Source organism: Globicephala melas, chromosome 2, assembly GCF_963455315.2.
Source record: "Globicephala melas chromosome 2, mGloMel1.2, whole genome shotgun sequence".
Taxonomy (NCBI): domain Eukaryota; kingdom Metazoa; phylum Chordata; class Mammalia; order Artiodactyla; family Delphinidae; genus Globicephala; species Globicephala melas.
Window position 1 is genome coordinate 92,552,292 of NC_083315.2, and position 13,378 is coordinate 92,565,669.

General features: G+C 40.6%; 1 protein-coding gene across 1 annotated transcript in view; it reads right to left on the reverse strand.

Annotated features, from left to right (window-relative positions):
• The window catches only part of CHP1 (calcineurin like EF-hand protein 1), a 36,729-nt gene that overhangs the window by 18,193 nt on the left and 5,158 nt on the right, over positions 1-13,378 (reverse strand). The window contains exons 2-3 of the mRNA XM_030842988.2: positions 10,363-10,435; positions 226-306 (exon numbers count right to left, since the gene is read on the reverse strand). Of these exons, the coding sequence (XP_030698848.1) occupies positions 226-306; positions 10,363-10,435 (154 nt within the window). The remainder of the gene's footprint in view (positions 1-225; positions 307-10,362; positions 10,436-13,378) is intronic.

Below are 13,378 nucleotides of genomic sequence, written 5' to 3' on the forward strand. Positions count from 1 at the left end.
TGTTTAGTTTTACATCAAAGATAAACAGAGATTAAAGACAACTTTGAAGATGGGCTAATAGACCTATCTGAAGTTTAAAACAAGGATGAGGGTAGAGATATTTTAGATATGATCGAGTTAGAGAGGCCTAATGTAATCAGGAGGATCATGGTCTGAGATGACCCAACCGATAGCAACATTCCAGATTAGCCTCAGAAAGGAAGCCCAATAAATGCAGGGACTCACCCCTCTGGAAAGAAGGCATTGATGATCCGGTCCCCCAGTGGGTTGATGGCAAGTTCTGGAATCCGCTGAAAGTCTTCCCGGCTGCCAAGAGAATCACCTTGGGTTAGAGACCATTGGCCCTTAGCATGAACTCCTTCAGTCATGCTAGAGTACAACCTAGCAAGGATATTACCTCCTGGAATTTACTTCTGTGGCAAATTATACCAAATAACTGCAAAGAATAGCACTTTAATAGCTGCCAAGTGTTTCTTGCACCAGCTCTGGAGTGGAAGAAGCCAGGTTTGACTATGCCACATTCTAGTGAATTCAGCACACAGGTTATGTCAGTAAACCAACTGACAAGCAAATACTAAGCTGTCCCTGTAAATGATTCCTTGAACATTACTATTTTGTACTTAGTAAGTTTGGAGAATGAAGAGCAACTGCAAAGTATCAAACACTGCAGAGTTGAATATGGGAGGAAAAATTCAGAGGGTCCTCTGTACCCTTGATAAGAAGATATACAGCACTTATGAAATGCAAGGAATTCTTAGGTGATATTTACATCTAAGTAGAGAATAAAACACGACAGGGACTTCCCTGGTGATCCAGTGGTTAAGATTCCACGCTCCCAGTGCAGGGGGCCTGAGTTCAATCCCTGGTCAGGGAACTAGATCCTGTATGCCGCAACTAAAAGATCCCACATGCTGCAACTAAACATCCCATGTGCCACAACTAAGGTCTGGTGCAGCTAAAAAAAAAAAAGCATAAAATATGACAACTAACTGACTGGCCTTTTCTCCATTGCCTTCTACAGACTAGAAGTATTTAACCACAGAATATGGCAAGAGCAGTCATCCTCTCAGAACTTGGAAGTCTGCTGAAGTGAATATTGTTAGTTATCATTCACTGTATATACATTATGTGCCATTCTAACTCTGTTTATATACTTCATCTCATTTCTTTATGTCACCACTTTTAGAGCTGAGGAAATTGATTTTTTTTTTTTTGGGCCGTGCCATGTGGCATGCGAGATCTTAGTTCCCTGACCAGGGATCGAACCCATGCCCCCTGCAATGGGAGCACAGTGTCTTAACCACTGGACTCCCAGGGAAGACCCAGAGCAGAGGAAATTGAGAGTCAGTGAGATAAAGTAACACGTCCAGTGCTACCGAGGTAAAAAGTGGCAGAACTGCAATTTAAATCTAAGTCTGTAAGTCAAAGCACATGTTCTTTTTCCTAAAAAACCACACTTCTTTCCCATAGTACATAAACTTTTTGAAAGGTGCTCTCCCAAAAAGTGTTCAGTAACTGTTTTTAAAAAAATTCTTTGGTTGATATTCTGTGCCAAAAATATAAAGCTACCTACAACAAAGACAATATATGTACAAAATATCAATGTCATAAAGGACAGAGAAAGGCAGAGCATTGTTCTAGATCAAAGAGGACTTAAGAGACATACAACTGAACTCAATGCATGATCCTAGACTAGGAAAAACAACTGTTATGAAGGACAATACTGAGCCAACAGGTAAAAATGGAATATGGACCATATAGAATATGGAATATTATATAATAGTACTGTATCAAAATGCTAAATTTCTTGATTTTGAAATGAGAATGTCCTTGTTATAAGGAATACACACTGAAGTATGTGGCAAAATGTTAACAAGTGGCAAATGTGGGTATCGAGTATATGAAGTTCTTTGCATTATTCTTGCAACTTTTCTGTAAGTTTGAAATTATTTCCAGATAAAAAGGGGGGAAAAGGAATACAAACTCAAAAGGTGATTCCTGCCTTCAAGACATTTACTAACAGAAGAGATAAAACTTATTCCTTCACCCTCTTTGCACTAGAAGCTAACGAAATGTTCGTATTTTACCCAGGAGCCTTCAACTCTCTGGTCCTCTCGTGGTTTAACATTGACAGGGTGCTTAATTAATTCAACAAGCTCATCTCCACCACATCCGGTCATTTTCTACAGGCGTAGAAAATGACCCAGGGGACTAAGCACAAAGTTCTGGTACAATAACTCCAGATTCTAATCTTCTTTCATCATTTAGGGTAATAATTTTTATATCAGTTAATGAATTAGAAGAAGCCATTCATAAGATAACTAGTTTGCTTAAAATGATGAAAGAAAGAAAATTACTGAGGTCCTGATTGTTTAATTCAACAAACATGTACTAAGCTCTTATTATATAATGTGTTCTATAATACAAAGTCTACATTATCAACACAATGTAGTTCCTCTTTGACAGAGGTTAAGAAACAATAATTAGTCCCTTTTAAATGAAGATTAAGGCTGATTTGAATTGCAAGGCCACATACCTCAGTTTAATGTCTAATGAGCTTAAGTAATTTTAGCTGCAAAAAGATACAGTTTAAATACCAGGCCTAGTATCAGGTGCTGAGTCCACAACCTAGCCTAACCCCTTGGGTCTCAATGAAGAATCTAGTCGTGGACTTCCAATGTCAATAAGGACCTAAACCTTGTCTTACGACACTTAAACTTTACTCTTAGAATTTAGATTGTATATAAAATGGGGTCTATAAGATCAAGGGGAATACAGTTGAAAATATAAATATAAAAATGAAAGGGTATAAAAAATAGTTTATAAACTGTCAAACAATGTACAGTTTATTATTGCTGGTTGTTCTATAGTGGAATGGAGATCATCTGGACACTACCTCTAGAACTCAGCTTCTCAAATTTGTCTGCCAACACAAATCTAATGGAGAAAAAGAAATACTCCAAGCAGCTCACATACCACAAGTGTTATAATTCATTCAAAATGCAAATTTTTGTGTGCTCATTAAAAAACATACCAATATTATATTCTATCTCATAGTATACCTAGGAAAATCTTCCTTGAGGATTAAGACATTATTACTGGTAGTAGGCAGAACCATGTATAATGGCATTTTTTATGGCCAAAAAATTCACAATGAAGAATTGTTTTCCAGATATGTACAAGCACAGAGATGCTCTGGGAAACCAGTTTTAGAGACCTCAGTAACCAGAAATGCCAACCCTCTACACTGATCTTCACTGTGCAAGTTTTCTCTTATACAGAGATGTAACCTCATAGTTAACTTCTTATATTTTAAGGACCCAAGGTAGATGCCAAGTTCTTTCTCTTATACAGAGATGTAGCCTCAAAGTTAACTTCTTATATTTTAAGCACCCAGGGTAGATGCTTAGATAACATACATAATGAGGACATTAAAGTCTGCTAGTTGGACATACCTGTAGGAACACACGTTCAATTAAGAAAACAGTTTTCTGGGGACTTCCCTGGTGGCGCAGTGGATAAGACTCCACGCTCCCAATGCAGGGGGCCCGGGTTCGATCGCTGGTCAGGGAACTAGATCCTACATGCATGCTGCAACTAAGAGTTTGCATGCCACAACTAAGGAGGCCACCTGCTGCAACTAAGGAGGCCTGGAGCCGCAACTGGGACCTGGCACAACCAAATAAATAAAATAATTAATTAATTTTTAAAAAAAGTTTTCCACATTTTAGTATAATAGAGATAAATCATTTACTATTTGTATTTATTATGTAATTATTTATATTTATTAACATTGAAATGATAATAATTTCCGTTATCTAAAACATTTGATATTTTAAATTAAATTGATAAAAATGATTTTTTTTGTCTTGGTAATACAATTTTTTTTCAGGTTTGCCAGGTGAGGGAAGTAGCAGTTACAAAAACTAATTAAAGGAACTCTTAAGAATGGGTCAGCTGCCCACTGTTGCCAGGACCCATCCCAAGAATATAAAACCATTTGTCCCCAGGATAAAAATGGAGAACTGCTATGGAAAGAAACTGAAAGATCCACCTGGGCAGGGTTTCAGCCAAGTGTTGGAGGCTGGCTCCCCAGGAACACAGTCCTTTTATTTGGGGAAGAGAGCTGCAAATTTGTCCCCTTGCTCCCTGACCGTATGCCCTAAAGTGAGGTCTAGCAACTTACTGGCCCTGCTCAGAGTATAGAGGGCTTGAAGTCAGTCCTTCCATCCAGGCAAAGACCTGTGGAGAAAGCAACCACAAACAAGCCCATGCCAGTTTTCTACAGTAATCCATCCACACTTTTTCATAAATATGAATGGACAACCAACACTTACCGGCATTTTGGGAAAATCAATAACATAAAAAAGTAGGATCAAGATGAATAGAGATAATCATAATTCAGGGAACAAAAAGGAGTTCTGAAAGATTCTAGTAAGTAACGCAATAGATATTTGATAAGTTCTTGCATCTGTAAAATAAAAATAAGCTACTATGATAGAGCAGAGGTCAGAGAACGAGACAGTTTCTTGGAAATTAAAAATATGACTGTGGATAAGTTCATCAAAAGGTCTACAAAATAAATTCAAGGATATCTGTCAGAAAGCAATGGAAAAAAATCAGAAAATATGAGAGAAAACTGAGTCACGGTGGTCCAATAGCCAACCAACAGAAATGCCATGAAAATCAATAAAGAAATAAGAGGGGGAGGAAGTAAAGAAATAGCAGAAGAAAACTTTCCAGCTAAAGGACATATTTTTAACTTTTTTTTTGGCCATGCTGCATAGCATGTGGGATCTTAGTTTCCCAACCAGGGATTGAACCCTCGCCCCCTGCATTGGAAGCGTGGAGTCTTAACCACTGGACTGCCAGGGACATCCCTAAAGGATGTATTTTTAGATTGAGAAGGTTCACCTGATACTGAGCAATGAATAATGAAAAATAACCTACAAAAAGGTACAACTTTGTGAAATTTCAGAACATCAGGAGGAGATATTTGAAGGTTTCAGAGAGGAAAAAAAAAGATTATCTACTAAAAGAATGAGAATTAGACTGGCATCATGGTTCTGTGAAACTCCATTCTGGAATGACTGATACCATTGTGTACAAAGTAAGTGCTTATCCAGGATATTGAAATCATCTGCCCTCTTGGATGAAGTCAAAGAAGAAAATGAGTCTCAAAAGCACTTAGTTTTTAAGCAGATAAATGGCTACCATTCAGGAAACAATCTCTTAGAATTTATAGGTAATCTTATTTATTTATTTGTTTGTTTGTTTGTTTATTTATTTATTTCTGGCTGCACCTTGCGGCATTTGGGATCTTAGTTCCCCAACCAGGGAGTGAACCTGGGCCCCCGGCAGTGAAAGCGCTGAGTCCTAACCACTGGACCGCCAGGGAATTCCCTAGAGGTAATCTTTTTTAAAGTGATATATAACAACACAGCCAACTAGTAATTTCAGTAATAACTTTCTTGCAGAGTTTAACTGGTCTGTACTGTCCCCTGTAGTCAATTTAACCTGCATGGATTTACCATCCAGGAATAGTTTTCATCATGGTATTATCTGAGAAAAAGTATCTGACAAAAATCCAATATTAAAATTGCTCAAAAAAATTGCTCAATGCACAGGATATTTTTAAAGTAAACTTTTAATGAAGTATAACATACATACAGGGAAGAGCAGAAATCACAAGCATTCGGTATGATGAATTTTCACCAAGTGAAGATTATAACCGGCACCCAAATCAAAAAATTGATTACTATCAGTACCCAGATACCTCCTTCATGTTCCTTTTGTCTCTATCTGCTCCCCTCCTCAAAGGGCAGTCATTATCCTGACATCTAACACAGATTAGATCAGCACCAAGGATACTTAAACAAAAGAAACCTTTGTATCCAGATAACGACCAGGCTCTCACCCTGATCTGACCTACAAAGGACCATTTCAGGGCACCTTATAGGACCCAGCTGGCTTTTCAAAGACCAATTTCAATGGCAGTGGTAGAAATATTTCACTCAAAATAATGGCACCTGAAGTAAGTAAAATTTGTTGAGGTTATAGTATATATTTATATTCTGTGAAATACCGATCTAAAGATTACCAATCATTTTAACTCAACACCTATTGGTAGGCCAAGGAACTAGTGTTCTACAAAACATACTTTGGGGGTAAATCTCTGAAAGCATTTTGCAGAAGCTCCATTTCTAACCAAAGCCTTCTATAGTTTCTGCTTCATGATCCCACTGAGACTGACACTTTAAAAAAAGGAGTTACAGGGGTTTCCCTGGTGGTGCAGTGGTTAAGAATCCACCTGCCAATGCAGGTGACACGGGTTCGAGCCCTGGTCCAGGAAGATCCCACATGCCGCGGAGGAACGAAGCCCGTGCGCCACAACTACTGAAGCCCGTGCGCCACAACGACTGAAGCCCGTGCGCCACAACGACTGAAGCCCGCTCACCTAGAGCCCGTGCTCCGCAACAAAAGAAGCCACCACAATGACAAGCCTGCGTACCACAACGAAGAGTAGCCCCTGCTCGCTGCAACTAGAGGAAAGCCTGCACACAGCAACGAAGACCCAACACAGGCAAAATAAATAAATAAATTAATTAATTAAATTAAATTTAAAAAAAAGGAGTACAGAAAGCCTTGGACAGTACACTATAGTCTTTCACTCTGCAGAATTTGGCTTCAAGCCGCAGACATAGAGCATCTTGGGAGAGGAAAGTGAAGAAAATGTGGAAGGAAAAATATTTCTCCTACTAACTTCCTTAGGAAAGTGGGGCATGTTAAAGGTAACAAAAAGACTGGAGGTAACTTATATTCGGCTGAGCACCCTGATGGGTTCTAGAAAGGTCAAGACAGGCCTTGAGCTGAGTCTGGCGGTAAAGGCTGGAGAGAGATAAATCACTCTATTACTATAAAAGAATTCTGAGTTTACCAGGTTATGTCTACGGCTGGAGGGAGTAGAAAAGATGGGGTTGGGGGAGAGGGGACGACAATCTATAACAAGATGGCCAGGGGCTGAGATGGCCATTGTCGGAGGCACAGCCACTGTGAAATCCCTGATATTGGGAGGGTCCAACAAAATGATTTATTGATATATACACAGTTGACCCTTGAACAACATGGATTTGAACTGTGTGGGTCCATCCACGCATGGATTTTTTTCAATAGTTAATACTTCAGTACTACAGGATCCATCATTGGTTGAATCTGCAGATGTGGAACCACGTACACTGAGGGCAGACTATAAGTTATTCTCGGATTTGACTGTGCAGAGGGTCACCACCTCTAACCCTTGCATTGTTCAAGGGTTAACTGTAACATGCTAGTTGTTTACTATGTAGTACAATGGGGTAATTTCTTCTTGCACTCAAGGTGGCTTGGGGCTTTTCCCGTATTTTAATCCAAACCATGATGGAGATCAAAGAACAGATTTCAGACCAACTGCTTTGTAATGCTGAATACAAAAGAATCAGCTAGACTCAGGTAACCATGAAATCAAAAGTTACCCTATCATTTCCTACCACCTCTTCCCCTACCAAGAATTTGTAGAAACCAGAACAGAAAGCAGTGCCTAGTGCATCATAGGTATTCAATAAATACCTATCAAATGAGTGAGTTAGTTCACTGGCTTTCCATAGAGTGTGAAATTATGTTTTAGGGGCAGAGCAAATCTTGCCTAGATTTTAAGGAGCAGGTAAGACTAACTGACACATGGAAAGTTTTCACCTCTTCTGAGGAGAAACAGCTCCTTTTACAAAAGATTTTCCATTGTTTTCCAGCAAACAATGAAAGTGATTAAAGCACACATTTACAAATCACCCTTTCTAGAAAGAAGAAAAGGACTCAAAACTAATGTGAAGGGTTTCCCTGGTGGTGCAGTGGTTGAGAGTCGCCTGCTGATGCAGGGGACACGGGTTCGTGCCCTGGTCCGGGAGGATCCCACATGCCGCAAAGCAGCTGGGCCTGCGTGTCCGGAGGCTGTGCTCCGCAGCGGGGGGTGGGGGGGGTGGGGCCGCAGCAGTGAGAGGCCCGCGTACCGCAGGAAAAAAAAAAAAAACTAATGTGAATTCTATAGCTTCACTTAGTGGTTAAATCTGAATTTATGAGGAAGACGTAATCCCAAACTCAAGTAAATTATTCAAGTATTTGGGCTGAAGGAAAAATAGAAATTTCTAGTCTTGTTAATTTTTCTAATACAAATTTATATAGTCTCCTCAACAAATGGTGCTGGAACAGCTAGATATCCACAGGCCAAAAAATAAAGTCTGACTCTTACATTTCTATCTATTGTTACACACACACACATTTTGTTTTGTTTTGTTTTGTTTTGGCTGCACTGCGCGGCATGTAGGATCTTAGTTCCCTGACCAGGGATCGCACCCGTGCTCCCTGCAGTGGGTTAAGTGCACAGTCTTAACCACTGGACCACCAGGGAAGTCCCTTCTTTCTTTTTCATTTTGTATAAATATAACAAAAAATACATATATATATATTGTGTGTGTGTATACATATACATACAAAAAACTCAAAATGACAAACATCCAGTTAAAAAATAGGCAAAGGACTTGAATAGGCATTTCTCCAAAGAAGACATACAAATGGTCAACCAGCACATAGAAAAGATGCTCAACATCATTAGCCACTAGGGAACTGCAAATCAAAACCACAGTGATCTACCATTCACATCCACTAGAATAGCTAAAATCAAAAGAGAGATAATAAGTGCTGATGAGGATGTGGAGAAATTTGAACCCTCATTACATTGCTGGTGGGAATGTAAAACAGTAAAGAGCTGTGCAAAAGAGTTTGGTGGGTCTTCAATAAATTAAGCATAAAATTACCATGTGACCCACAATTCTACCCCTAGGTATATGCCCAAGAGAATTAAAACAAAAGGCCACATACTGCATGATTCCATTTATATGAAATGTCCATAGAGAGAGGAATGGGAAATGACTGCTCAATGGGTATGAGGTTTCCATCTGAGCTGATGAAACTGTTCTGCAACTAGACTGTGGTAATATATAAACGTATTATACAGTGTTGTGAATGTACTTAATGCCACTAAAATGTACACTTTGAAATGTGAAATATTATGTTATGTGTATTTTGCCTCAATTAAAAAAAGACAAAGAGGGGACTTCTCTGGCGGTCCAGCGGTTAAGACTCTGCGCTTCCACTGCAGGGGGCTCAGGTTCGATCACTGGCCGGGGAACTAAGATCCTGCATGCTGAGCAGTGTGGTAAAAAAAAAGAAAAAGTACTTAGTGTGGTCTTTGCACGTTATAGGTATTCCGTAGTCATTGACTTTAATGACTGGGCAGCATGGTTTTGGTCAATTCCAGCTTTCAGTGAAGCCAGATTTTGCCCTAAACAAACATGGCCCTATGGATTTATCAGCCATTTTCTAGCTCTTCTGCCTGAGGATTATGCACAAAGGCTCAGCAACTATATTCCTCTCCCTGTCATGCTACACCCCACACCTATGCTACAAGGCTTCTAAAGAAGTCCTCCATTGTTTCTTGACAGCAGCCAGAAAGGCAAAGAGCTTCATTCTATATCATTCAATCAAAGCTGAGGAACAACAGTAACAAAATGCTGCTACTGAGTTAGGTTGGGAGGTGGTGGTAAGGAGATATTTCATTTGACTATAAGACAATTACAAATATGAAATGATACAGCATTACATTACTCAGAAATCATATACTTACTCAAGACCAGTTTCTCAGCTGTGGCACTACTGACATTTAGGGGGGATTGTCCTGTACATTTTAGGATGTTCAGCAGCATTCCTGGCCTCTACCCACTAGACATCAGTAGCATTCCCCAGCTGTGACAGTCAAAAATGTCTCCAGATATTTGGCCACCCAAGGGAAAATAGCCATCAGTTGAGAACCACTGCTCTAGACGAAAATACTGAACATCTTATCTAACATTAATACATATAAACTGATGTACCCTAGGAATATGGGTTGGGTTGGGAAATGAGAGGGGAAAGGACAAAACAACCTACACCATCTTGGATTGCTATGGGTCAGCCTCCTGAAAGCTAACATGTTTGGAAAAGAGCTGTGGGAAAACTCAAGCAGAGAGAGCCAAAATTCCCAAAGGTACATTCATAGGACCAGAGCAATGGCCACCCAAACTAAGGGGAGCTGGAGTAAAGTAGCAAGCACCTAGTGATAAATGTAAATTCATTGTTCTGCTTAGTATGTAAGTCCCCTGTGGATCAATGATACTCAAAGATGAGTGAAGAAATGGTCCCTGTTCTCTGCATTCCAGATGCCTATTGTGTCTGCTCTCTGGATAAAGGCAGCTATTCAGACGTTGTCAGAAAATAAAGAACGGAACTGCCTACCTGAGAGTCCCATTCTCTCCTTTGTCCAGGCTGGTGAACCGGCTGTAGAGGCGGGTGATCTGACTGTGGGAAACTAAAGAACACAAAATTAGTCCCAGTTGGAGAAGTTGCCCTCCACTCGAATTGAACCTGAATGTGGCCCTTCAGAAGCCAGCTGCTCTTCTGGTCCCAGGCCAACATTAAATGCTTCAAAGTCAGTAAAGTGGGCCGAAATCTCAACTCCAACTCACCTCTAGAGTGTCAAAGCAGGAAGAATGAAAGGAGTTAGAAAATAAACTAAATCAAGAGTAAACAAAATTGACTCTCAGGAATGAAGTCTAGGCTTAATTAAGACTGTGTTAAATGTCAGGTAGTTAAGATTTAACAAAACAAGGCCAAATTTAGTTTAAAAGGAAGTTGTGAAACTTTCACCTTTGAGTACCCTGACTTAGAGGCTATGAAAATGCATGCTTTGATTAAAAACGCATCTCTATTAATCAGTTTGATGTTTCAGGCTGCCACAGCTGGGTAGGTAACTTGTGTTGAATTAAAGATCGGGGCTGGAGTTCCCTGGTGGCACAGTGGTTGAGAGTCCGCCTGCCGATGCAGGGGACACAGGTTCGTGCCCCAGTCCGGGAGGATCCCACATGCCGCGGAGCAGCTGGGCCCGTGAGCCATGGCCACTGAGCCTGTGCGTCCGGAGCCTGTGCTCCGCAACGGGAGAGGCCACAACAGTGAGAGGCCTGCGTACCGCAAAAAAAAAAAAAAAAAAGATTGGGTCTTGTGAAACAGATTGTATTTTAAAAATCTGATTTACTCCTACCCCAAGCATCAGTGGCTTTATCTTTTCCCTCAGAACTGATCTTCGGGTAAAAGATCACCACAGCCTTGGGTCAGCCTCTTCTCTGTGATGGCATGACCTCCACTGAGTTCCCAGTAAAGGAATGGGCTCCGAGAAAGGAAATTAGGTAATTTGTAAAATGGTCATGTTATCATCAGATGACATCTACAAGGAAGCTGTTTTGCTCCTCATTTTGGACTAACTCAGGCACAAGCTGACAATTATGAGGTAATAACTACAGGTAGACAATGAAACTTTGGAAATGGAAAAAGGAATTTCTGGGAAATAGTTCAGTCTCGTGGCAGATTGGAGGTAGGAGGAAAAAAAGAAGTTATCAAAGGAGAAAAGACAACAGCCAAAAAGCGTGTGGCAAGTGTGGACTTTGTCCTAGGCTGTACCTTCACGGGTAAAGGGGTGGCTGAGGGAGTCCTGGTAGTTGTCTTCCTCCCCCAGCTCAAGAAACAAAAATCCACCTGCAGTTTTAGGAACAATGGGATAAAATAAACAGGGCCACTGGCAGGAGAAACAGGAAGTGAGTGGCCCAGAGCTAGGAGGAGAAGACACACTGGGCAAAGCTGTGAATTCTTCAGCGTCAGGTTTCAGCGCAGGCTGGGCTCCGTTCTGTACGACTGGCTCTCTAAGGAGAGCAGAGAGCAGAGGAGGAGGCAGAACCATTCCCAGCCAGGGCAGAGCCAGCAGGGGGCCAGACACTGAAGCAGCTGTGGACCTTTCTGCTAGTCAGGCAGGTATCAGTAGCTTGGTGTACACTCTTGTGAGAGTCAGGTTGACAGGTTCTGATTCCAATCACGGCACCACAGCTTACCAGTGAGGGGTGAGTGGGTGGGGTTGTGGAATGAACTAACAGAATCCAGGAGAGGAAAGCGCTTGGCAAAGGTCTGGCACTTGGTAAGCAGTCCAGGTTAGCTATTATCATCATTATCCTTACATTGTGAGCCTGCAGGTACAGTTTTACTGCTGTACTAATTAATCTCCAGCTTTCTCCTGATTCTGCCAGTCACAACTGTTTTCTTCAGGAACCTGACTAGGCTTTGGCCTCGGGCCTCAAAGGCTGCTCTAGAACTAAAGTTCCCTTTAGTTTTCACAAAATAAGTCAGTTAAAGAATGACTAACTTTCCCAAAGGATTTTTTGAAAAAACAAAATTCATTCACTATCTCAACATCACTGCTTTCATTTCTTCATATATCATCTAACATGTCACTGTGTACTTTACATAAACATAATAGCTTATTTTTCATTTATTAATTCATAATTTTTCTATATTGGAGTCCTTTTTAATAACTGCATAATATTTAGTCCACTGAGTATTATATATTTCAGGTTACTTTTCTTTAACAAGGAACACATTCAAATTGCAGTTCTTTTTATACTAGTTTTTTTTTTTTTAATTTGAGAAAACAATCTATCCACATGGTAAAAATGGTACAAAAGTGATCATAGGGCTTCCCTGGTGGCGCAGTGGTTGAGAGTCTGCCTGCCGATGCAGGGGACATGGGTTTGTGCCCGGTCCGGGAAGATCCCACGTGCCGCGGAGCGGCTGGGCCCGTGAGCCATGGCCGCTGAGCCTGCGCGTCTGGAGCCTGTGCTCCGCAATGGGAGAGGCCACAACAGGGAGAGCCCCCCACGTACCGCACCAAAAAAAAAAAAAAAAGGTGATCATAACGAAAAGTCACCCTAACAACCGCATTCCTCAGTCTCCGTTGCCAGAGTCAAACACTATTACCAGTTTACTGTGAATCCTTCTAGAAATTCCGTATGTATGTATATATGAGTATGTACAGCAAGTTATAAAATTTTTAAGTTGGAAGAAATGTTGTCACCTTGTCCAACTTCTTCAACTAACAAGTGAGCCATCAGACATCTTTCTAATCTAGAACACCATCCAAAAGAAAGGGACACTGAAACCTTATAGTACGATTTTTAAAATTCCCTTAGTGAGTAATGGTATGACATTATATCCCATATTTCAGAAAAAGAGATCAGTTTATGGCTGAGTTCCTAATTTACCAATATGTTAAAAATAACTGTGTAAATAAGTATCCAAACAACCATAAAACTGCTATCTTCCAGGACAAACTGGGCTATGTGGAAATCGGGAGAAATGTACAACCAAATGCCAACTTTTAACACAACTCAGTATGGTTACATCTCAATCTACCTCCTAAATATCGGAACTA